At 40.9% G+C, this 25,721-nt stretch overlaps 1 protein-coding gene across 1 annotated transcript in view; it reads left to right on the forward strand.

The window, feature by feature from the left end:
• Positions 1-2,544: 2,544 nt before the first annotated feature.
• The window catches only part of LOC134568877 (protein Wnt-7a), a 54,697-nt gene continuing 31,520 nt past the window's right edge, over positions 2,545-25,721 (forward strand). Inside the window, exons 1-3 of the mRNA XM_063427569.1 lie at positions 2,545-3,305; positions 12,020-12,246; positions 22,878-23,149. Coding sequence (XP_063283639.1) covers positions 3,235-3,305; positions 12,020-12,246; positions 22,878-23,149 — 570 coding nt within the window. The 5' untranslated portion in view covers positions 2,545-3,234. The remainder of the gene's footprint in view (positions 3,306-12,019; positions 12,247-22,877; positions 23,150-25,721) is intronic.

The raw sequence follows: 25,721 nt of genomic DNA on the forward strand, positions 1-25,721 counted from the left end.
AACACTACATTGTAATTAAAGTGACATAACATGTTCCACTTCACAATCCTTGTTACTATATTTCCTATAAATGGAAACAATTGCAACATATATAATCAAACTATCTCCCCACAAACATTTTTAATAACCTGCTGTTATTTACTCTTGATTTAACCCCTTAAGGACTAAACTTCTGGAATAAAAGGGAATCATGACATGTCACTCATGTCATGTGTCCTTAAGGGGTAAATCTTGTTACTGAAAGAGCTCCCTCTAGTGGATACATATTGATGTTACACTGGTAAACACATTACCTGAAGCTCCCTCGGTGACTAGACCATTGAGCAAACTCGGATAGAAAGAAGGTGTGAGAGTTCTCTAAATTCTTATTACGCAATACATTACAGAACAGGTAGGTTTAAAACTAATTTCAGGGGGAAAAAATGATTAGCTGTGTTTGTTTAACATGTAGGAAATCGTTCTTGTTCTAGTGGTTAATTTAGTTATTTCAAGGTTTTTAGGAAACAATCTTTAGCGTGTCTTTGAATTCCTTATAATAATGGCTGCAACCATGTTTATTTAACAATGAAACATTTTCCAAATTCCTGTAGGCAAGAGCCATGGATTCAGGTAAAAGATGATACAATGAGGGACCAATAACACCTCTATTCAAATCCTCTAACAAACCTTTCATTGTTATAGAAGCTGCAGTACCTTCTCTTCGCCAGCAGATGGCACATGAACAAAGATCCCAACTTAACCACTTTGTGTCTGAATGCACATTCAGTCTAAATTCTATTAGGTGAGACTCAAACACTTATACATATAACTAAATTTATTTTTTTTAATTGTAATTTTGTTAATTTCTTCTAACTGAAGGAATGTAACAAGTATAGTAGACAGTGAACATATAGGGTCATGTTTTTCATAGCAAGTGTATAACATTTGAAGATGAATACAATAACATTCAATGAAAGGGTTAATTTCACTTCTTCAATGTTATTTTAAGTTTAACCTTAGTTTATTTTCTAATTTGCGAATTGGAAACCACATTTAATAAATGCAACTTTTATATTGATGTTTAAACTTGTTTTTCAATGTACACCACTCTATTTTTCAGTGGATACATTTCAGAAGACTATTAAACATTACAGAAGGGAGATTTTTGCAAGTGTTTTGCTTTAATTCATATAAATAGATTTCAGAACAAGTGACACTGGAAATAGCTGACATGAAAATGTAATACAATGACATTTTAAAAATAGGGTTTGCCTTGAAAAAGAGCGCAACTCTGAATACTTTAGGAATTATTCACTAAACAGTGAATTGTGGAAAGTAAAAAAAAAAACTGAATTACGCAATTCTGAGTAAAATAACCAAGCTGTATCTATAGCCCAGTTAGATATTTTTTATTGATCTGATTTTACAATGTGGATTTAAATTCCCTATAATTCACTGTTTAGTGAATAGACACCTTTTTATTTCAATAAAATAAGATACAAGATACTTAAATGCTCTTTTTTTTTTTGAATATTTGTCCCCGTAATTTTATTTCTAAAACATTCTTTGTTTTTCCGTTATATTTTCAACAGTAAAAGTGTATCACACTTCGCTTTTCCTCTTCCAATGAAAAGTTAGATTGCAAGCTCTTTAGGCAAGATATCTGCATTTTGGTGGTACATAAGTAAATTGATATGGATTGTTTGTTTTATGTTTCTTATGTAGCATCTTTTACCATATACATTGCATTAATGTAATCGCTGTGTGACTATCCTGGCACCACCTAATTTACCAACTTTCCTGCTTGATTGTAAGCTCCGCAGCCCACAGGTGTCAATGCTCCTTATCTATTTTCATTTTTCTTACATTTGTCTCTTTGTCTTCTCTTTGGGCAACACAATAGAATATGTTAGTATCTTTAAAAGAGAAACCAATATATGAATATGTTCATACATACTTACATACATACATAGAATTAATCCAAGGCTGGTATAATCGCCTAATTCCAGCAAAGAACAACTGTGGACAAAATATAGGTTACCCCTCTTAGTACGTCTGTCTCAGGTGCTCAGTTAAAGGAGAATGGGTGACAATGAGTGCATGAGAAGGGGACATCAAATGAGGTACTGTGTATCTTACACTAAATCAACCAAGTCTCTGAGATAAATGACAACTGACTTAGACAACAATGCTCTTTTTCTTTATGAGGGCTGTCTGTTAAAATAAATGTTGATAAGATCTCCCTAGTCCAGCAGCTGTGAGTGAGCTTCCCATCTCTATCACAACCACTAGCCAGGATTCACACTGCACATCATTTGGAATGTCTGACAGGCAATGCATAGGAAGCACAGAAAATTAAAAGGAATACACACTAGTCAAAAAAAGCCAAGGAACATGGAAAGGGAGGGGCAGTTAGCTGGGTGGTAAAGTGATAAACCTGCCCCCTGTCAGTAATACAGAACAAAACAGGAAAAGCATCTAAACATAAAGTTCAGACCTCCATCCCTGATAGGCACTAAAGGGTGGATACAATTTTGCTCACTGTGATCCAGTTCTGTAAAGTTAATTTGGAAAGAGATTGATGTGAAGCAAAAAAAAAAAAAAAAAAAAAAGAGCCAGGAATGTGTGCAAGTGGAACAGGATCTGAATGTCACATTTCAAGGTATTTTACCTGCTGAGATCTGCTCCTCTCTGCCTATTATCTCATGAAGGGCTTGCACACACAGAGCAATATGACAGCAGCGACATACAAATTCTGCAGATCTTATTCTTCAGGAAACAGGTGAATACTTCGCTGCTGGGAGGATTTTTTTGAATTTTTTTTACATTTTCATATTTTTGCTTGATTTTTTATTTTTTGGACAAGAATTTTGTTTCTTTGTTGCTTTTGTTTCTGGTTCCAAACTTAAACCAAGTTTGAGAGAAGACACAACAGGGTTGGTGAAATTGTGATCACTACTAGTGCCTGTCTGCCTCACCCCCTCATCACTAAACTACACGTGTGACCCGCATACAAATCCCCAGTACCCCTCAGCAAGGAGGAAGAGGAGAGGGGGTGGGAGGTCCTCTCTGGCTGGACATGGTGAATATCCCTTGGGATTTACAAACACTTACTGACTGATCTGGGTGCTCACAATATTAAAAGGGGGCTGGTGTGTCTGTGATACCTGGAACTGCCCTGTCTGGGACCAACAGGAACCCCCCCTCCCAATCTGTCAGCTCTGACGTCTAGAGTGGACCCTGCAATCCAGGAATATGAACAAGAAGACCAGACGCTGGATCTTTCACATCTTTCTGAGTCTGGGGATTGTCTACATCAAGATTGGGTAAGTAACGTAATGTCACAGACAAAGACTAAAGAGCTACTGACAGGGGCCAGTGATTAAACACAAAGGACCAGTGACAGGATCTAGTGATGAGAGTTAGGGAAGGAATGGTGGTAGAGAAAGTTAAGTAGGAATCAAGGGGCAGTTGTCAGGAATCGCATTTCATTGCCAGTAACCAGAAGCCCAGTAATAGGGGCCAGCACCATTAATCAGGAGCCCAAGGTCGGTGACTCGGGGACCCAGGAAAAGTGCCAGCCATGTAGAATCATTATTACAGCAAGGTAGCCAATATTCAGAGGCTCAGGGGATTATTATTATTAGTGACGAGGGCCAGCACGCACTGAAAGTTTCCTGGGTAGTTTGCCATTCATTCATTTGAAACATTAAGTAAAAACTGTGATTTCCTTCCTGATCCCTCAGAATACATCTGGCGGCAACAGGTAACGAGAATCCCAGTACTTCAAAAAGCATCCAGCAGCTGGATATACAAAACCTCTTATACCTCACTTTATGCCCAACAGCTGCAGGTTCTCTATGGAGCCATCCAGTACCTGTAGGTATGGAGCTCCATTATCCCTTATAATGCATCCAGCTGCAGGCACAGGTCTCCCTAATCCCTTATCATGCATCCAGCTGCAGGTACAGGTCTCCCTAATCCCGTATCATGCATCCGGCTGCAGGTACAGGTCTCCCTAATCCATTATAATGCATCCAGCTGCAGGTACAGGTCTCCGTAATCCCGTATCATGCATCCGGCTGCAGGTACAGGTCTCCCTAATCCCTTATAATGCATCCAGCTGCAGGTACAGGTCTCCCTAATCCCTTATAATGCATCCAGCTGCAGGTACAGGTCTCCCTAATCCCGTATCATGCATCCGGCTGCAGGTACAGGTCTCCCTAATCCCGTATCATGCATCCAGCTGCAGGCACAGGTCTCCCTAATCCCGTATCATGCATCCAGCTGCAGGTACAGGTCTCCCTAATCCCGTATCATGCATCCGGCTGCAGGTACAGGTCTCCCTAATCCCTTATAATGCATCCAGCATGCAGGTACAGGTCTCCCTAATCCCGTATCATGCATTCAGCTGCAGGTACAGGTCTCCCTAATCCCTTATAATGCATCCAGCTGCAGGTACAGGTCTCCCTAATCCCTTATAATGCATCCAGCTGCAGGTACAGGTCTCCCTAATCCCTTATAATGCATCCAGCTGCAGGTACAGGTCTCCCCAATCCCTTATCATGCATCCAGCTGCAGGTACAGGTCTCCCTAATCCCTTATAATGCATCCAGCTGCAGGTACAGGTCTCCCTAATCCCTTGTAATGCATCCAGCTGCAGGTACAGGTCTCCCTAATCCCTTATAATGCATCCAGCTGCAGGTACAGGTCTCCCCAATCCCTTATCATGCATCCAGCTGCAGGTACAGGTCTCCCTAATCCCTTATAATGCATCCAGCTGCAGGTACAGGTCTCCCCAATCCCTTATAATGCATCCAGCTGCAGGTACAGGTCTCCCTAATCCCTTATAATGCATCCAGCTGCAGGTACAGGTCTCCCTAATCCCGTATCATGCATCCAGCTGCAGGTACAGGTCTCCCCAATCCCTTATAATGCATCCAGCTGCAAGTACAGGTCTCCCTAATCCCTTATAATGCATCCAGCTGCAGATACAGGTCTCCCTAATCCCTTATAATGCATCCAGCTGCAGGTACAGGTCTCCCTAATCCCGTATCATGCATCCAGCTGCAGGTACAGGTCTCCCTAATCCCTTATAATGCATCCAGCTGCAGGTACAGGTCTCCCTAATCCCGTATCATGCATCCAGCTGCAGGTACAGGTCTCCCTAATCCCTTATAATGCATCCAGCTGCAGGTACAGGTCTCCCCAATCCCAAATTTTATATTCCCTTCAAGCAGTTATAAGTACAGGGTTTCTTTATTCAGTAACATGTACCCCACATCTGCAGGTGGTTGGAAAACATTATTGTTAATGTAATTGTGCACGTGCAAATACCAGACTATATATATCTCATGTATCATAACACGTGTACAACACATTGTTTTACCTGTATCTGCATGTGTGTAATAGTCATTGGTATGTGCTCAGAGTGCATGTCTGCTGGTGGGAGTTACCACAATGAGTTCTCAGTGAATGAGACATAGTACTAACTTCAGGTCCCTCACCGTCTGCATTACGTGTCTCTATTAATCAGTGATATTAATCCAAGGATTGATTTCTGAGGATGATAGTTGCTAACAGCTAGACTATGCCTCGTTCTGTTTTCCCCATAAGGAAACAGATATTCAGTCATTGATTGAGTTGGGTTTACAGGATCTCAGCTGATTTACTGAATAAATTGATTCTCCAGAAATCACTGGATCAATCTATTATATCTGAAGGGATTCATTCGTTTTTATGGACCAATAATGTTCCACTCCGGAGGTTTCTCTAGAACGCCAAGGAATGTATTTTCTTGAACTCTATAGATACGTTGATCGTGTCTGTTTCTGGACTCACTGTTGAATGAGTTTGCATGGTTTCGAGAGATCTACTTTTTAAATTTTCTTCATCTCCAGGGATATATATATATATTTATATATATATAATGTTTTCTGGATATGTAATGGTAGATGCTCTGAAGAATGGGTTTGATGGGTCTTTCAAGATCAACTAAATAAGTTGAGTTTTTTTTTGCCTCACTGTCTCCAATTTTGGATTTAATTTGGGAAAATTCAAAGTTTAGTGAATAATCCTGTTAGTCGATCACCAACACATTTGTCAGTTTAATTTGAGTGAGTTGTATTTATATGTTATGTTATACATTATATATCCAACTGTTTTATTTTCCTGGCTTATAAACTAATATTAAAATAAACCAGAGCTTGTGGCAGATTTGTTTCAGGACTGCAACTCCAATAGTTCTCTTAAAATCTGCTCAGCACTGTTTGTCCAAGTCAAGAGCTCTTATATTCTAAGTAGACTTACATCCTTTCCATATTTCTGCTCTTACTCTCTTTAATTTATAGTTCAGGATGTTTCCTCACTTTTTGGCAGGGGACACACGTTTTTTTTCTTTTTTTTAAATCTGTGTTATAATTATAGAAAAAAACAAACTGATAGGGAAAAGGCGAGGTTTTGATGGGCATACAATTTGCACAATCTTTCCTCCGTACGTCATATGTCTTTATTATGGACTGCCTTTAGGAAGGGTTACAAACTTTCACTGACTGATGAGAAAGTGTATAGTGAGAGCTAGCAGACCAAATAAATAACATGGAGTGAACATGGGGCAAATATTTTATTCTCTTTGCTATTTAAAGAAAAAAAAAATCAATGAAGGAGACAGGTTAGGGATTAACCAAGTGTGATTATTATCTAAAAACACACACACACACACACACACACACACACTCTCTCTCTCTCTCTCTCTCTCTCTCTCTCTCTCTCTCTCTCTCTCTCTCTCCCCCCCCCCCCACCCCCCTTTGTGGGACATACATGTCACAGCCTGCCCAAGATTAATGTGAGTCACACTCCTAAACTATTTGTGACCTCTGATATTAAATCAGTCCATCTCCCCTGCCTGCATACTGAGAACAGTGCTTGGGGGAGAGAGAGAGTCTGTCACTCTCTAGTCCAGTGCCTTGCTTCCTGAGCTAACATTGTAAGAGTTTTTTTTCGTAATACTGAAGTGGCCATGGTATTTGGAGTAATCCTTTAACTCACTGTGCTGACGGAGTTTGTATTTTTGAATGTGCTATGTCGGTGATTTCTAATTATACATTTTATGTCAACTGAAAATGTTTTCTTTTACTTCTTAATGCATGATTTTTGAGTCTGTTCATTGTCTATCTTTAGTAAACATGATGCCATTAGAACATTAAATGCAAATGCCTGTCAATGTCACACATCCTTCTGCCATTCACACCATCCACCATGCAATGTACATTGATAACTGTGACTGGACTGCAAAACTAACTAGGCACCACATTATGGTAGGTTCGTATATGGCAAAGCATACCTCCTATACCTCTTAGCATTGAATTCTGTTAGTTAATTTCCTACTTCCCCAGCTTTAAGCCAGTTAGTTAACATCTAAAATGGGTACTTGGCTAGCCGAGCAAGAATTAACCATAAGGTGACCCTAGGTAGCCACATAGGGCCCACAAGTTAGACAGGGGCCCCGAACGGTGACTTTGCTTGTCCCCATCAACCTTCCCTATGTGAATAATGAAAAGGGGGTCCTGAGCAGGTGACCTGCCTGTGGGATATTAATCCTCTGGTAAATCCTCTGGTAAATAGGAACAGAGGTTGCCACCTTAAAGGTTTGCCTGTAATTGTTTACCAACCTGTATTGAGGCACTTGCTGTATGAATAACACACACTATATGAAGAATAGATGGTTTAATTTTCTGTAGCGTGAAGAATTTCAGTGATTTCCCAAGTGTACCCTTTAGCCCACGAGTAGCCCAGGGACTTTTAAAAAAAATAGGAAGAATTAGGAAAGGGGTTATTAGTCTAACTCCTCCGTCAGGTTGTAACTAATGTATAAAGTGTGTTAAATAATGTTTAATTTAGACAGATAGGATATGAACCAAAACAAGGGGTGTCAATATGGTTCATATTTCCTTCATACTTCCTTCAGACGAGGGGGGGGAATGTGCTAATGTATAGGTTGGGCAACGTTTTAAATCTTATCCTCACTTGAACTCCCACAAATAAGGTTCTGTATAGTCTTGTAAGGCAAATCCAGCGTGAACTTACCCAATAGTTCTATATAAAATAAGATATTTCTATCCAATTATTTCCAGGATATTATTTGTTTTTTTTTCTATGCTTTTTTTTCTGAGCGTTTTAAGAATAAATTTATAAATAGAATTATATATCACGTGTTTAAAGGGTTACTCCAAGCATCATAACCACCATTACTGCCGTTCCACATTAATTGGGCAAACCGTTTTGCATCAACTTGCCCTCTTAGCTTGGTCCTGCCAGACGCTGGACTCCTCTCCTGCTGGCTGTGATGACATTTGCCTTCTGCATCAAAGGAATAAAACTATGCATGTGCAGCATTTCATAGTAAAATGCTACATATACAGACTCCAAGCACCATAACCACTTCAAATCACTGGAGTGGTCATGGTGCTTTAAATAAACCTTTAATCTTCCAGACTGACAGAGTTTAAAAAAATGTTTATATCCAAAAAGATTAAATATACTAAAATTCAACTGATTGTTAATGGTCTGTATAAAACACCTTTAACTAAACTTAGAGAATTTGTGTTTTTTTTGTCACTGTATTTTTAGAAGTTGCACTGTTCTAGGTGTTTTCATGACCGATAGAAGGCTAGTTTCTGCAGAATTCTCAGCCAAACTGGTCACATTTTGCTACCAAGCATGTCATAGGCAGCCATCGTTACAGTCCAGCCACTAAAGTCATCTGATTCCAGCCGCTAACCTGGTCACGCATGATTATTAACCTGTTCACTTCAAGCCAGAAACCTGGTCAAACACTACTCTTAAAGGGATGTTCGAAACATTAACTCAACTTTGGCTTAGGTAGGTGGTTTTGTTGTATAATTATCAGCCAGGGGAGGTGTAGCTAGAGCTGCATAAACATCGCAATTCAACTCCTAAATGGGAGAGAATTGAGCAGTGAGACTGCTGGGGCATGATCTATACACAGACACAGCTAAAGTTGGTACTTAAAGGACCACTATAGTGCCAGGAAAACATACTCGCCGCCGGGCTCTGGGGAGAGGAAAGGGGTTAAAACTTACCTTTCTCCAGCGCCGGGCGGGGAGCTCTTCTCCTCCTCTCCTCCTCCTCTCCTCCCTTTCGGCTGAATGCGAAGAGCTTCGCGCGCATTCAGCCGGTCTCATAGGAAAGCATTATCAATGCTTTCCTATGGACGCTTGCGTGCTCTCACTGTGATTTTCACAGTGAGAATCACGCAAGCGCCTCTAGCGGCTGTGAATGAGACAGCCACTAGAGGCTTTGAGGGCTGGATTAACCCATTTATAAACATAGCAGTTTCTCTGAAACTGCTATGTTTATAAAAAAAATGAGTTAACCCTAGCTGGACCTGGCACCCAGACATCTTCATTAAGCTGAAGTGGTCTGGGTGCCTAGAGTGGTCCTTTAAAGGGTCCCTTTCACTGATCAAAAAATATCAAAATACACAGACCTGGTTATATGTAGCCTTCCTCTACAAGTTCATACATGTATGCAGCGTTGTGTCTTCTGCGAGGCTAACAAGGCATTTGCCTTGGGCGGCACTTTCTTGGGGACGGCAAAAATCGCCGCCTCCAAATGCCCAGGCAAATAACTTGTTAGCCTCACTTTAAAGGGGCCCAAGAGGTGGCCGATTGGCCACCTTTGGGCTCCCCGAGGCAGACAGCCACTTGCCTGCTCGGTCCCCAATTTATCCAAATCCCTCTGTAGAGAAGTTATATGTTCAGACTTTATTTTCTTACCTAGAATTGTGTCATCCACAAACACCAATAAATGATTTTCAATGTCCCCTTCAAGATTATTTATAAATAGATTAAATAGTTGACCCAGGACAGAATCCTGAGACTCGCCACTTACCACTCTTGTCCAATATGAACATTTTCCATTTGCAAATACTCTCTACACTAACATTAGTGGATGTTAGCTATCTGAATTTTGGATTATGAACATTTAGTTTATTGCAGGAATGACTGAAATTGTGTTTAATATTGGATGTGGTCTATGCCTATGTGACCATTACATTCTCAACTTCCCTTCAAAGTGACTCTAAATCCAGTAACACCTCAAAAAAAAAATGTTCTCTTATCAAATTCTCAAATACAGAGATAACAATTTTCAATGCTTTACTGGCCTTCAAAATCCACCCCCAACATTCAGTATTTGAAATTTGCTTATTCCCCTTCTTTTACATTTTGACATTTTAGAAAATGTACTTTGATGTGAGAGAACCCTATGGATTTCATATATCTTTATGAAAACAACTGATATTATATTTCATTCTATTATTATTATTATTGCCATTTATATAGCGCCAACAGATTCCGTAGCGCTTTACAATATTATGAGAGGAACAATAGGTTGAAGAGGACCCTGCTCAAACGAGCTTACAGTCTATAGGAGGTGGGGTATAAGACACGTTAGGACAGGAAATATCAAATTAGGTGGGAGTAACGCAGAGCTGTAGGAGAGAGTAAAGTGCTGCCCTATTGGAGAGACCTAGAGACAGGTATGTAAGGTAAAAGGTTACTCTGGGAGGCATAAGCTGAAGAGATGGGTTTTAAGGCCCTTCTTAAATGATTGAAGACTAGGGGAGTCTGATGGCGGTAGGCAGGCTATTCCATAGGAAAGGAGCCGCCCGCGAGAGGTTCTGCAAGCGCGAGTTGGCCGTACGGTTGTGAGCAGCGGTCAGGCGGTGGTCACGGGCAGAGCGGAGGGAACGAGGAGGGGCATACCTATGCATCAGTGAAGAGATATAAGAGGGGCTAGAATTGTTCAGTGCTTTAAATGTATGGGTTAGCACTTTGAATTTACTCCTATAGGATACAGGGAGCCAATGTAAGGACTGGCAGAGGGGTGAGGATTGAGAGGTCCGACTAGAGAAGAAAATCAGTCTAGCTGCAGCATTCATTACAGACTGTAGCGGGACATTACGGCTTTTGGGGAGACCAATCAGGAGAGGGTTACAGTAATCCATGCGGGAAATTACTAGAGCATGAACAAGCTCATTGGTAGCATCTTGTGTAAGAAAGGGGCGGATGCGGGCTATGTTTTTAAGTTGGAACCTACAGCATTTGGCAACAAACTGGATGTGAGGCTCAAAGGTGAGGCCAGAGTCAAGTATGACGCCAAGGCAGCGTGCTTGCAAGGATGGACTTATGTGGATATCACTGACTTGAAGGGAGAGCGAGAGAGGAGGATCAGTATTAGGAGAAGGAAAGGCAAGGAATTCAGTTTTAGAGAGATTGAGTTTCAGAAAGCAAGAGGACATCCAGTCAGAGATGGAAGAAAGGCAAGCAGTGACACGTTGCAGGACGGCAGGGGAGAGGTCCGAGAGTAGAGGTATATCTGAGTGTCATCAGCGTATAGGTGGTAGTGGAATCCAAAAGAGGCAATAAGTTTGCCAAGAGAGGCAGTATAAAGTGAAAATAGAATAGAATTCTAAAATAATAATAATAACAAAGTATTTAATCAGGAATGGTACATTCAGATTACTCTGGTTTTCAAGTACGTCCTGGGGATGTTACCTTAGCCCAACATCCAGGGGCTGTTACCATTACCCAATTTAATGGTACTCCTTTTATCTACCTCGGAAGGATGAAGGGCTGAGTCACCCCTGCCGGGATTTGCACCTGCGACCCATATACATTCTACCTAGGTTTTGTTGTATCTCATAATATTTCAAATGTTGTGCTTAGGTTAAATGAAAATGTTTCATGAGTTACTCAGAAAACAAAAATCGACCCTGTAAATACTCCTGATTAGATTGTAATCTCATTTGGGCAGGGCCCTTTTCACCTACTCTTCCCATATATGAAACATATTTTGTCAGAATTAATTGTTTGTCTTGGTTTATCTATTGTACAATGCTCCAAGATATGTTGGCACTATATCAATAATTGTATAAATAATTGTACTTGTAGAAATAGTAATGTCATTGGAAACTCACAATAGTTATGTTTTTTTTTTTGTGTCTTCTTTATGATAGAGGATTCTCTTCAGTGGTGGCGTTAGGGGCCAGTGTGATCTGCAATAAGATCCCGGGATTGGCTCCTAGACAGAGGGCTATCTGTTTCAGCAGGCCTGATGCCATCATAGTGATCGGAGAAGGTGCACAGATGGGTGTCAATGAGTGTCAGTTTCAGTTTCGGCACGGGAGGTGGAATTGCTCTGCGTTGGGAGAAAGAACAGTCTTTGGAAAAGAGCTGAAAGTGGGTATGTTACAAATGATTTGATACTGCAGGTCTACAGCCTTGTCCCATTATTCTGTTAACATTATCAGTGCCAGCATTCAAACTATTTAATAATTTTTTTTTTTATCAACAATTGAATTCTTAATCATTCACTTAAATTCTTCAGTTCCTAATTAAATAAGCTATTTTCATCCTTCCCTTTATCTTTTTACATTACGTTAATCTGTTTTTAATTTAAATTTAAGTTCTTTTTAGATGAGACTTTTTGCTACTTTGTTATTCTGCGTACGTATTGTACATGATTCGTTTTCTTGTCTAACCAGGAGTTTATTTGGAAATAATGTTCCACATTTTAAAAGGTATCCCTTAGAAACATATTCTACAGTGGTTTCTACCCTTGGCACTATTGTGAACTATTTCCCATGATGCTCAGCTCAGACAGCCATGACACACATTGATTGATGTAGTGAATGGTTGAGTATCATGGGAAAGGTAGCGCACAAAATCTGGGGTGCCTGGGTTAGCCTCAGTGTACGTTAATTGAGTTTAATCAAATGAAAGATTCTGGGCAGTTTGAATTAGAGACATTAAGGTATTTTCTCTTTCTTTGATATGTAAAACAGTTATATTATCAAGCTGAATTAATTCAGTCACAGTTTACAGTGAGCACTGTTTTCTTTTTGAAAATGATCTTGCAAAATCCTGCAAAACTGTGTTGGCTTGCCTAGGCAACCTAAAACTGTGTGAAGCACACATCCCATGATGTGTCAAGGATCAGGAAAGAAATGCTAACCAGGAGACCCTAGTCAGACAATTAGACTCATGAAAAGGATAATAGGGCCATGTTACCGGTCTGTAGAATGACCAGGATGACACAAAGCATGTAGTAAGGTGAAAAATAATAAACCTGTGAACAGCTAAGGTTTTTAGGGAAAGTTGAAGTCAAAGTTGCCAGAAATCAAAGAAAATTATAAGCCAAAGACAAGTCAGGGGTACCAGAGAGTAGGGCAAATGGAAAGCCAGCCAAAGTTAGAGCAAAATATTACAGTAAACAAGCTAAATGGACAAGATTGGAGCATGGTATTCTGGCCAAGTTAAGGTGTTTAGCTACTGCCAGAAGTAGCTGTCACTCAGTTGTTCAAAATGTTGGTCATGGTCAGGTGAACAGGCGTAGATTGGCACTCATGCATAATTCTTGGTTTCCTATTTTATGATATTATATTACTTAAGCTTGGGTGCAAGCAGCATTGTATAGAGGCTTCAGGATAGACAAGAGCAGACACTGGTCAGCCACAACATTAAAACCACTGACATTGATTATATGATTACAATGGCACCTGTCAAGGGTGGGATATATTAGGTAGCAAGTGAAAAGTCAGTTCTTGAATTTCAAATCAGCAAAATTGGGCACGGGAAACGATCTGAGTGACTTTGACAAGGCCCAAATAGTGATTGGCTAGATGACGGAGTCAGAGCATCTTCAAAACAGCTAGTCTTGTGGGGTGTTCCCAGTATGCAGTGGTTAGTACCTACCAAAAGTGGTGCAAGGAAGGACAACTTGTGAACTGGCTTTAAAGTCATGGGTTCCCAAAACTCGATGCATGTATTGAGCAAAGTCATCCCATCTGGTCTGATCACACATAATAGCTAATATTGCTGAAAAACTTACTGCTGGCCATGAGCTAAAGGTTTCAGAACACACAGTGAATATCAGTTTTCTGTGTATGGAGCTGTATAGCTGCAGACCAGTCAGAGTGCTGTCCAGAATGACCCCTGTCCACCACCTAAACCACCTTCAATGGGAACGTGAGAACTGGACCTTAGAGCAATGGAAGAAGGTTGCCTGGTCTGTTAAATCTCGTTTCCTTTTAGATCTGGTGGATGGTGGGGTGCATGTGTGTCATTTACCTGGGAAAGAGATGGAAGCAGGAAGCACTATGAGAAGAAGACTAGTGGGCAGAAGCAGTGCTATGTTTTGGTCAATGTTCTGCTGGGAAACCTTTGATCCTGCCATTCATGATGTTACGTTGAAACATACTACCTACCTAGAGCTTATTGTAGGCCACATACACCCTTTAACAGGCAATGGTGTTCCCTGATGGCAGTGGCCTCTTTCAGCACAATAATGTACACTGCCACACAGCAAAAAGTGTTCCGGAATGGATTGAGGAACATGAAAAAGAGTTCAAGATGTTGCCTTGTCCTCCAAATTCCCCAGATCTCCAGAGCATCTGTGGGATGTGCTGAAACAACAAATCCGATCCATGGAGGCACCACCTTGCAACTTGCAGGAATGAAAATCCTTTGATACCACAGGACATGATAAGAGGTCTTGAGGAGTCCAAGTTATGACACATCACAGCTGCTTTGACAACACAAAAGGGACCTACACGGTCATTAGTCAGGTGGTTTTAATGTTGCTGCTGATCAGTGTATGTTTTTATGTTACTTTACAAGTATTTCTTCTTTTATTATCACTAAGCAATGTGCATTGATATTGACCAGATACTTCAATAAAGCATGTCAAAGTAGAGAGTGGGAATTAAACTCAGGAAATAAATTTTAAAAAAAATTTAATCGGGCAAAATGTACAAATTAATTTTCTTCAAGACCATTTTTCTCTTGCCACAAGAAATCTATTGTGGAAGCACATTTTATTAAATTAAATTTTCTTTCATCTGTACTAATTCTCACACCACCTAATAATTTAGCCTTGGGCTAGTGTATGTTGACAAAAAAAATGTCTACGTGAAAACGGGTTGTATTACACACAAAAATGTGATATGTGTAGACAAAATAGATACATTTTATGTCCAGGGGCAACAAGAGGTGGAAATGTCACCTTTCAGAATGATTTGATTTTGTGTCAAGAGATGTTTTGCTGCCTTCTTGGGAGTAAATAATTTGCCTATCCCATCACCCTGTGCGAATCTCTCCCTTCCATATCTTACAAGTTAACATATTTAGGTGCTTAAAGGACTCTGATAGCTACACTTTTACTTAGTTGTTTGGAAAATACTTTTCTCATGATGGTAAAGCAGAGTTTGCCATTGGAAATTTAGTACTCATTCATACGGGGTACTGATGCTAGACATCACTGACATGAGGGAATGATGAAGCTCTTGAATGTACACCATATTCTCCACCTAAAGTGGCACTCCATCTCTAATATACATATCCTCACAACATGCAGCAATAAAAAAAGCAATGCCAAAGATGGATGAAATTGATTGGACTGAATGTTATGTTAGAAACCTAATTATTGAGTATCTAGGAAAGCAGTCCTTTTTCCGTTCATCAGGAGAGCATGATTCGCAGGCGTCAAAATGAAATTAATCACTACATGTTGAAAAGCCCCATAAACATAATTTTGGAGATCACCAAATAGACTAATTGACTACTAACTTACACAATGTAGGCCATAGTAGCAGGATTAAAAAAACTTTTATATTTTTTTTACTGTAGCTGATATTTTGCCCTAACTGTTGAACTAAACTTGTTAATTCATGGTTATTACCGATTAGAGAATATCCATTACTATGCAAGCTGGAGGAGGGTAATATGACTGCCAGGTGCAGAGGGAATGGACAACTATATAGTCACTAACTTATTGTAAAGCAGTTGCCTGGAGCCTATTGGTATTAGCAGTAGAAAGAGGGAAGTGCTCATGCCATTGTACAGAACGCTGGTGAGACCTCACTTGGAGTATTGTACTGGAGACCGTATCTCCAGAAGGATATTGATACTTTAGAGAGAGTTCAGAGAAGGGCTACTAAACGGGTTCATGGATTACAGGATAAAACTTACCAGGAAAGGTTAAAGGATCTTAACATGTGTAGCTTGGAGGAAAGACGAGACAGGGGGGATATGATAGAAACATTTAAATACATAAAGGGAATCAACACAGTAAAGGAGGAGACTGTAGTTAAAATAATAAAAAAAACTACCACAAAAAGAGGACATAGTCATAAATTAGAGGGGCAAAGGTTTAAAAATAATATCAGGAAGTATTACTTAACTGAGAGGGTAGTGGACGCATGGAATAGATTTCCAGTTGAAGTGGTAGAGGTTAACACAGTAAAGGAGTTTAAAGGACCAGTATAGGCACCTAGACCACTTCAGCTCAATGAAGTGGTTTGGGTGCCAGGTCCATCTAGGGTTAACCCTTTCTGCTGTAAACGGAAACTGCTATGTTTACATTAGGGTTAATCCAGCCTCTAGTGGCTGTCTCATTGACAGAAGCTAGAGGCGCTTCCGCACTTCTCACTGTGATTTTCACAGTGAGAAGACGCCAGTGTTCATAGGAAAGCATTAAGAATGCTTTCCTATGGACTGGCTGAATGCGCGCGCGGCTCATACCGCGCATGCGCATTCAGCCGATTACGGGGAAAGGAGGCAGAGAGTCCCCACCGCCGAGGGAGCCCGGTGGTGTAGAAAAGGTAAGTGTTTAACCCCTTCCTCACCCTAGAGCCCGGCGGGAGGGGGACCCTTAGGGTGGGGGGAACCTAGAGTATGTTTTCCTGGCACTATAGTGGTCCTTAAAGCATGCGTGGAATAGGCATAAGGCTATCCTAGACTTAAGATAAGGTCAGGGACTAATGAAAGTAGTTAGAAAATTGGGTAGACTAGATGGGACAAACGGTTCTTATCTGCCGTCACATTTTATGTTTCTATGTACATATTGAATATGTTTTTAGACTCTGCTTGCTAACCCCTTCCTACTCTTATTAGCATCACACCATATCTCCCTGTTTATTGTCATCTATTTGTGTGCATTTAGCACTAAAATGATTAACTTCAAATTGATCAGCTAAATGTGAAAGGTAGGTTTCTAAACAGTAAACTGCTAAGTGAATACATTTTTTGGGGAAAGTAGTTGAGTTAGATACATTATTCAGCCATTTCCCCAGCTCAGAAATATTGGCCTACATGTTGTAGCCTTGTATACATGTTGGCCCTATTCACTGCCTTTCTAAATAACCCTCATTAGGTTTCAACTAAATTAAACATTACATGTTTATTTTCCAAAAACAATTCAATCATGGAAACAAATTAGCTTCCCTTTCTTAAGATGTCAAAGGGTGTAGTGCATTTCCTCGCTAAGATAGTCTTGACATCCATTTTCCACAAACGGAAAGCATAAACAGCATCCATGGCATTAATGAGATAACAAATTAAAAAACAGATATAAAATAAGAATATACACACCACTGAATTTCCCTTATTTGTTACAAATCTCCAGGGGACGCAGGGCCCTCAAGCCAACACATGTCTTACCATTGCTTTCAGTAAGGGCGCTGTGTACATCTCATAATGTTCTATGAAGCAGGTGTTTGTGGGATACACACTTGTCAGCTTTCTACTGAAATCTGTACAGCAAGAGACAGACACACATGTGATTACTTTAATTCAAATATACAAAAGTATTTTTTTAAAGTGATATAAAGTGTTGTTCACCAAAGTGAGAATTCAAATTGACTTCAAAGTAAATTTTAAATTTAAGGCCAAAGTAGCTGGTATGACAGTATAGCTGATTTAGATAATTTTTCTAGTTTGGCTGTTTTGACCTTAAAATTTAAATTCACTTTGAATTTTCACTTTACTGAATAACCCTGTAAGACTACTTTAAGAGAAACAGCCGTACCTCTCAAAATTTCAAATGGACAAAGAGGGGCACTTTAATTTTAGGGGTGTGAGTGATGGTGTGGCCAGGGGTAGGTTAATTACATAACAATTTCTGTTATTAAAATGTTATTTAAATCAAGAACAATGTATCTTATTCAAACAGACTGATTTCTAAACACATTTATTGAGAATGTTTGCTGTGGAGCTCAGTTATGCACTCAGACACACCAACAATGCGGAGCTCCAAGAAAAGAGGGACATTAGAATAGAAAAGGGGGGCAGGGGCATTTGGGACCTAGGGACTGCCTCTCCTAAACAGGGACAAAAGCGTTTATTTCTTCTCCCATGAACTTGTGTATACACATGTGAGCACCTGTTAACAAGCTTTCTTGCAGCAGTAATACACATGTAAGTTCTTGTGTGGGTCAGGGGAACAGTATTTTTCGTTATGATACAGATTTTGGTGTGGTATACTGCCCCAATTACTTTTCTAAAAAATGTTTAGGGCTTGTTTTTTTTTTTTTCTGAAAATGTTTACAGAGATTGGAAATGTCATACATAAGGACTGTGGTTTTTCATGATATTTTTTTTTAATCTGCTAAAATGGAATTAAAAAAAAGTAAAAATCAAGAAGACCACTGGGATTTCCTTGGTCATTCTATCTGTGGGTTTTATTGATGTTCAGTGTTATTTTCTCCTAATTTGAATTAGGGATTCCTTATTGGCTGAAGGTGTTATGGTAGTAATGCATATAGGTATGCATGTAATTAAATACATATATTTATTTTACATTTGTGTGTTTTATTTTTTTAAGGTTTATAATTGTGGAACACCTCATAATGATACATTTAAGTCAATTTAAATGATGATATCTATTTACCAAAATGTCTTCTAAATTGAAATGTGGCAGTGTTAGTGCCAGAGGCACTAGGCATTCCTTTGGTACTCTAACTTTTAATTAAACATACACTACCAAAAAGGATTATATTGCAATAGTGAATACCTATTCCCCTACTTAGTATTGTAATTGGATATCATGTTAGATTGCTATGAGCTTTAGTTTTTATTCTGTACAACTGACCTTTATTGGCACATTGCATTGCAGTTATATGTCTGAAACATGTATAAAGGTTTGTGTACTGTTTTAAATGTGCCTCTCAATGCTTCATTTTTTTTAAATTTGAGTATGTGCATATTAGTGAATGTTATGAATCAGATGTAGCAAGGCAATTAGCTTTAAGTGACAATCTTATTGTTACTATCAGTGTTTTAGGTGGGATCAATAATGTTGCTGTCTGAAATACTTGCAGACCCAACACATGCAGTGTGTAAATTATGATATAAGTATAAACGGACACCGGAGTGGCCAGGCTTAGCGTACAGAAGACACTTTGGTCAGGGACAAGCCAGAGTCAGGGACACCAGAAATCAGGATTAACGAGGTACAATAGCCGAGTCAAGGAGTATAGATAGGAGAATAATCAGAAATAGCTAACATAAAAAACAAACAGACAATGAGAGGTATGTAACACGCTATTGGAAATGAAAATAGAACCACAACAGGGCATGGATCTGAGCTCTAGCAATTAACTAGATAGCCACGCCCCTCAAAATGTTTGAAATCTCAGATTTTCACGGTTTATGATTTCATCATCGTCATTACATTAGCATGAAAGAAGGGGGTCGGGACCTGATGAGTGTCAAGGCTACAGGAAGGGTTTGTTCCAGTAGCCCACTTGTTGGGAGATTGCCCTGGTTCCCTAGCATCTAACACAGAGCTTGTTAATCTTGGTGACATCCGAAGTCCGAGCCAGCAGCAGACTCTTCTCAAGATTGTCAATCTCTCTCAGTGTTGCAATCTGCCTCTCCAGATCTCCAATCTGAGCTTCCAGAAAAGCCACTTGCTCACACCCACCACAGATGCATGGACCCTGGACAGATTCATCCAGGCATGCAGCAGGATGTGCACTGAGTAAAACTCGCAATCTTGCTAGCACTCATCCCCAGTTACCAAAAACACAAATGAGCTAAACAATATTTACCCTCTTGGTTTAAACTTGCTTATAGTTGAAACTCCTGTTGTTTAACCCTTTAAGGACCAAACTTCTGGAATAAAAGGGAATCATGACGTGTCACACATGTCATGTGTCCTTAAGGGGTTAAACTCCTACTTAAAAGAGACTACTTGAAATAGCCTACTTTCAAGCAAACTCCAGTGAGCAAGCTCTGTGAGTCAGTAATGGGTTTATATTGGCAATACAAATCCCACACAGGCGGAAATTAAGGTGCACTGCCCCTAATTAGCTCAGCAGCAGCAGCACACACAAGGAGGGGAATATAAACAGCAAGATAAAAAAAAAGAGGGAAAAAGTTTTAAACAAAAACAGCAAGGAGAAAAATATAAATATAAAAGGGACAAAGCTTTAAATAAAAACAGCAAAGAAATAAAAAATATATTTAAGAAAAATGGAAAGGTTTTTAAATTAAAACTGCAAAGAGAAAAATATCAATAAAAAAGGGCAAAGTTATAAATAAAATCAGCAAAGATTAATAATATCTATAAAAAAGATGGAGAAAAGTCTCCTCCCTTCGGAGACTGAGCCGCAGGGCAGCATTTCAACATGATAACGACCCCAAACACACCTCCAAGACGACCACTGCCTTGCTAAAGAAGCTGAAGGTAAAGGTGATGGACTGGCCAAGCATATCTCCAGACCTAAACCCTATTGAGCATCTGTGGGGAATCCTCAAACGGAAGGAGTGGGAGCACAAGGTCTCTAACATCCACCGCTCCGTGATGTCGTCATGTAGGAGTGGAAGAGGACTCCAGTGGCAACCTGTGAAGCTCTGGTAAACTCCATGCCCATGAGGGTTTTCAGGCAGTGCTGGAAAATAATGGTGGCGTCACAAAATATTGACACTTTGGGCCCAATTTGGACATTTCCGCTTTGGGGTGTACTCACTTTTGTTTTTGTTTTTATATATGTGTACTCACTTTTGTTGCCAACAGTTTAGACATTAATGGCTGTGTGTTCAGTTATTTTGAGGGGACAGCAGATTTACACTGTTATACTGGCTGTACACTTACTACTTTACATTGTAGCAGAGTGTAATTTCTTCACTGTTGTCACATGAAAATATATAATAAAATATTTACAAAAAAAAGGGGTGTACTCACTTTTGTGAGATATTGTATGTATATATATATATATATATATATATATATATATACACACAAAAATATTCAAATCCATGCACTCACGCTCAAACTTCATATGCATCAACGTGTATACTGTACTTGCCGGGTGCCAGTCCCTATGGGGATGTAGATAAACACCAAAGGAAAATGAACGCCAGGGCATGTCACTTGATCCTGAGGAAGGTCCCTGCGTGGACCGAAATGTTCATATCTTTCATTTTATGGAATAAAGAAGTTTTTCATTACAAATACCGTGAGTGCAGCCCTAGCGTTCATTTTCCTTTGGTATATATATAAAGAATTGGGGACCATTAAGAAAGAACAGTGCATATATACCCATTACCCACCAAGATGACAGCACCAGTAAGTTATTGTGTCTAAACTTACCTCTTCTGCACTCCTCACTTCTTCAGCAGCAATAACTGGGGTGAAGCAAAATGGGGCTTTCACCATCTTACAATGAACAATGGCTACACAGACTAAATAAATAAATAACGTATGTGCTGGAACAAATTTTGGAAAAATACCACTCATGTAGTATTCATATTCTTTTATTTCATGTGTTCTAGATTACTGTCACTCTCACAAAAGCAAAGACACATCAGTAATCTAAAACCCAAGTTGTAGTTTAAAACAAAATGTATGTTTTATGTATAAGTTCACATTTATAACATGCTAACGAGACGCAATTGTCATTCAGCTATGCAAAGACCTATTTAGGTCCTGCGGGTGAGGATTTCGGAGCTTAAGGACATTGTTCCTTTTTTTTTTAAAGCTCTTTGTCTGAAAAGGTTTTAGAATCTCATTGTATATAGGAACTTGCAAAACATCCAACATTCCCTTCACATTATAGATTACTGTTTTAGAGAAATGGGATATTATTGCTAGCCAGCGAACCAATTTATGCACAGAGGATTTTTCTCAAAACTAGAGAATGTGAACTGATTTTATTGAACGCTGATTATAACGACCATATTTAAAGATACTTGGACTTAAATTAAACTTCTGCTGCTGTGAATTCAATTATTCTGTTTCAGTTAGATAACATTAGAAAGACATTATCATTTGTATCAGTTTCTAGTTGAAATTTCTATGTCTATGCTAAATCTGTTTCTTACATCTATGTCAGCTATTGGTAACTTTCTTTTTTTTTTTAATGGGTCCCTCCAGACACCTAAAGCACGTTAGCTTGAGAAAAAGCTTCATGTGTGAAGAGTGTGTCCTAATTTTCTTTTTCATTTTGTAAACAGTATATTTTTTTAATAGAAAGTGATACATTTATAAATTAACCTGGTTACACCCCCTTGGCTTATTATTAGACAACAGGTCCTGTTACTTCCTGGTTTTGTTAGCTCAGTGGAGATAAACTCAAGAGGCATCAATTGCTCAGAGTGTCTGCCTTTCAAACACTTCTCATTTAGCTGCATTGTGAAGTCTGTGATTGGACAGCCACATGAATCTGAGCGGGGTTGGAAGAGGAGGGTTTACAAATCATGGCCAAAGCACACAATGCATTGGAGGAGGAGAAACATGGTATTTGTTTTTCCCCCTCACCATACTATGGCGCTTATAACACGTGTTGACAGGGAGCCAAAATTGAAGCCCTCAGTTCTAAGACAGAGCAACATGGATTTCTGTGTTTAATTTTATTTATTTTTTGACCTCACAAACACATAGTTGTTAAAAATAGAGAATAAGTAAACATAGAATTAACAATCTAGGTAAATGATTGTTCCCTTCAATAAACTAAAGCCTTACTCTATCAAGGCAGGACCACCATTGTTTCTCGTTTCCTGTATTTAATGTTGATGCATTATTGTGTTTTTCAGGTAGCAGGGAAGCAGCTTTCACATACGCCATCATCGCTGCTGGAGTGGCTCACGCCATCACTTCTGCTTGTACTCAGGGGAATTTGAGTGACTGTGGCTGTGATAAAGAGAAGCAAGGACAGTTCCATAGAGAAGAAGGTTGGAAATGGGGGGGCTGCTCGGCGGATATCAGATATGGAATAGGGTTTTCTAAGGTTTTTGTGGATGCACGGGAGATCAAGCAGAACGCAAGGACGCTCATGAACCTACACAATAATGAGGCTGGGCGCAAGGTATGAATCTCTGAGAATAGAATGGTATTGTTCAGTTAACATGGTAACATTGTATAGTAATATTATTTGATAGTGAATATAATTCTAATGTAATATCTAATGTAATTAGATCTGCAATATTGTGTTGTCCAACAATGGCAAGAGTCTTCATGGTGGCCTGAGCTTCTCAAGCACTAATCTTACAAGCTTCCTTTAAATCCCACCATTTAAACACCCTGGAGAAAGTAGAATCAAAAATTGTCCTTATTGTTGGCCAAAATTCCAGATTTGATGTGATAAATGAACATGCTACATTTAAAAGGGTTGATGTCTATCTTCATTATTTGCTCCTCTTTTCTTGATTCAATTAACTTCCATTTTTTTGAATTAAATTTTTGTAAGTTTTTAACATTTGGTTTACACAACCAACCTAACACCTTAAGGGTGAAAATATGTTGTACTGTGACACGAAAAAATAATCTGAAAAAGTACCTAATGATCCTAATTTTTATGAAACCACTAAATAGGATGATATGGTGTACCACACCATATCATCCTATTTAGTGGTTTCATAAAAATTATGCATATTGTACAATTCAGAAGGTACTGTTTGAAAAACACCAGAATGTGTTAGGGTACATATCTAAACAAATTACTTCATGAAGACCGTTGACCCCTCAAAACAAGCCCAGAATGACGTTTTGGAGCTAGCAACCCATGGTTGGGTTAAAAAAAAATGCCCGAAACACTGAACAGGTAAATCCATAATTCTAAAGTAGAAGAAAAGATTATTGCACAAACATTACTCTGTTTAGAGCAAGCTATCCAGTGGAACTCTGTGTCCATATAAGGAGGACGATAGGAAAAGAATCAACCTTGAGGCCAATGGTAAATTCTAAATGTCCTGGAGGGATCAGCAGGAAACCATCTATTGCAGTGATGGCGAACCTATGGCACGCGTGCCACAGGTGGCACGCAGGGCCCTCTCTGTGGGCACGCGGCCATAGGTTTGCCATCACTGCAGAGTAGGCGCCTGCCTGCCCGAAACGGCAGGCGCCTACTCTGCTTCCGTGTCGGCAGGACCGGAAGCAGGGGGGAGGGATCGAGGAAGCAACTCTCCTGTCCTCCCTCGAGCTGTGTGGAGCGTTGCCGCGCGTTACCATGGCAACGCTCCACACAGCATCGCGCGGGAGGACAGGAGAGCTGCAGGACCTGTCCTGTCCTGCATAACACCACCGGACCACCAGGGATGGCTGTGTTCCCCCCCTCCCCTTCACCAAAGGTAACAAGAAGGGAAGGGGGGATACTGATTTAATTACCTACCCCCCTTACCTACAGCACCCCCTACTCCCCTTACCAACAGACCCCTACCATAGCACCCCTACCCCCAGCACCCCTACTCCCACTACCCACAGCACCCCTACCCCCAGCACCCCCACCCCCAGCACCCCTACTTCCACTACCCACAGCACCCATACCCCCCTTACCCACAGCATCCCTACCCCCAGCACCCCTACTTCCACTACCCACAGCACCCATACCCCCCTTACCCACAGCATCCCTACCCCCAGCACCCCTACTCCCACTACCCACAGCACCCTTACCCACAGCACCCTTACCCACAGCACCCCTATTCCCACTACCCACAGCACCCCTACCCCAGCACCCCTACTCCCACTACCCACAGCACCCATACCCCCCTTACCCACAGCATCCCTACCCCCAGCACCCCTACTCCCACTACCCACAGCACCCCTACCTCCCTTACCCCCAGCACCCCTACCCCCTTACCCACAGCACCCCTACCCCCAGCACCCCTACCCCCTTACCCCCAGCACCCCTACTTCCACTACCCACAGCACCCATACCCCCCTTACCCACAGCATCCCTACCCCCAGCACCCCTACTTCCACTACCCACAGCATCCCTACCCCCAGCACCCCTACTTCCACTACCCACAGCACCCTTACCCACAGCACCCCTACTCTCAGCACCCCTACCCCCAGCACCCCTACTCCCACTACCCACAGCACCCATACCCCCCTTACCCACAGCATCCCTACCCCCAGCACCCCTACTCCCACTACCCACAGCACCCCTACCTCCCTTACCCCCAGCACCCCTACTCGCCCTACACACAGCACCCCTACCCCCAGCACGCCTACCCCCCTTACCCACAGCACCCCTACCCCCTTACCCACAGCACCACTACCCCTAGCACCCCTACTCCCACTGCCCACAGCACCCCTACCCCTAGCACCCCTACCCCACTTACCCACAGCACCCCTACCCCCAGCACCCCTACCCCACTTACCCACAGCACCCCTACCCCCAGCACCCCTACCCCCCCTACCCCAGCACCCCTACCCCCCCTACCCCAGCACCCCTACCACCCCTACCCCCGCACCCACAGCACCCTTACCCCCCTACACACAGCACCCCTATCCACAGCACCCCCACCCCCTACACACAGCACCCCTACCCACAGCAGCCCTACACACAGCACCCCTACCCACAGCAGCCCTACACACAGCACCCCTACCGCCCCACAAACACAGCACCCCCCCACACACAGCACCCTTTCCATCCCCCA

This window comes from Pelobates fuscus, chromosome 7 (assembly GCF_036172605.1).
Source record: "Pelobates fuscus isolate aPelFus1 chromosome 7, aPelFus1.pri, whole genome shotgun sequence".
NCBI classification, from domain to species: Eukaryota; Metazoa; Chordata; class Amphibia; order Anura; family Pelobatidae; genus Pelobates; species Pelobates fuscus.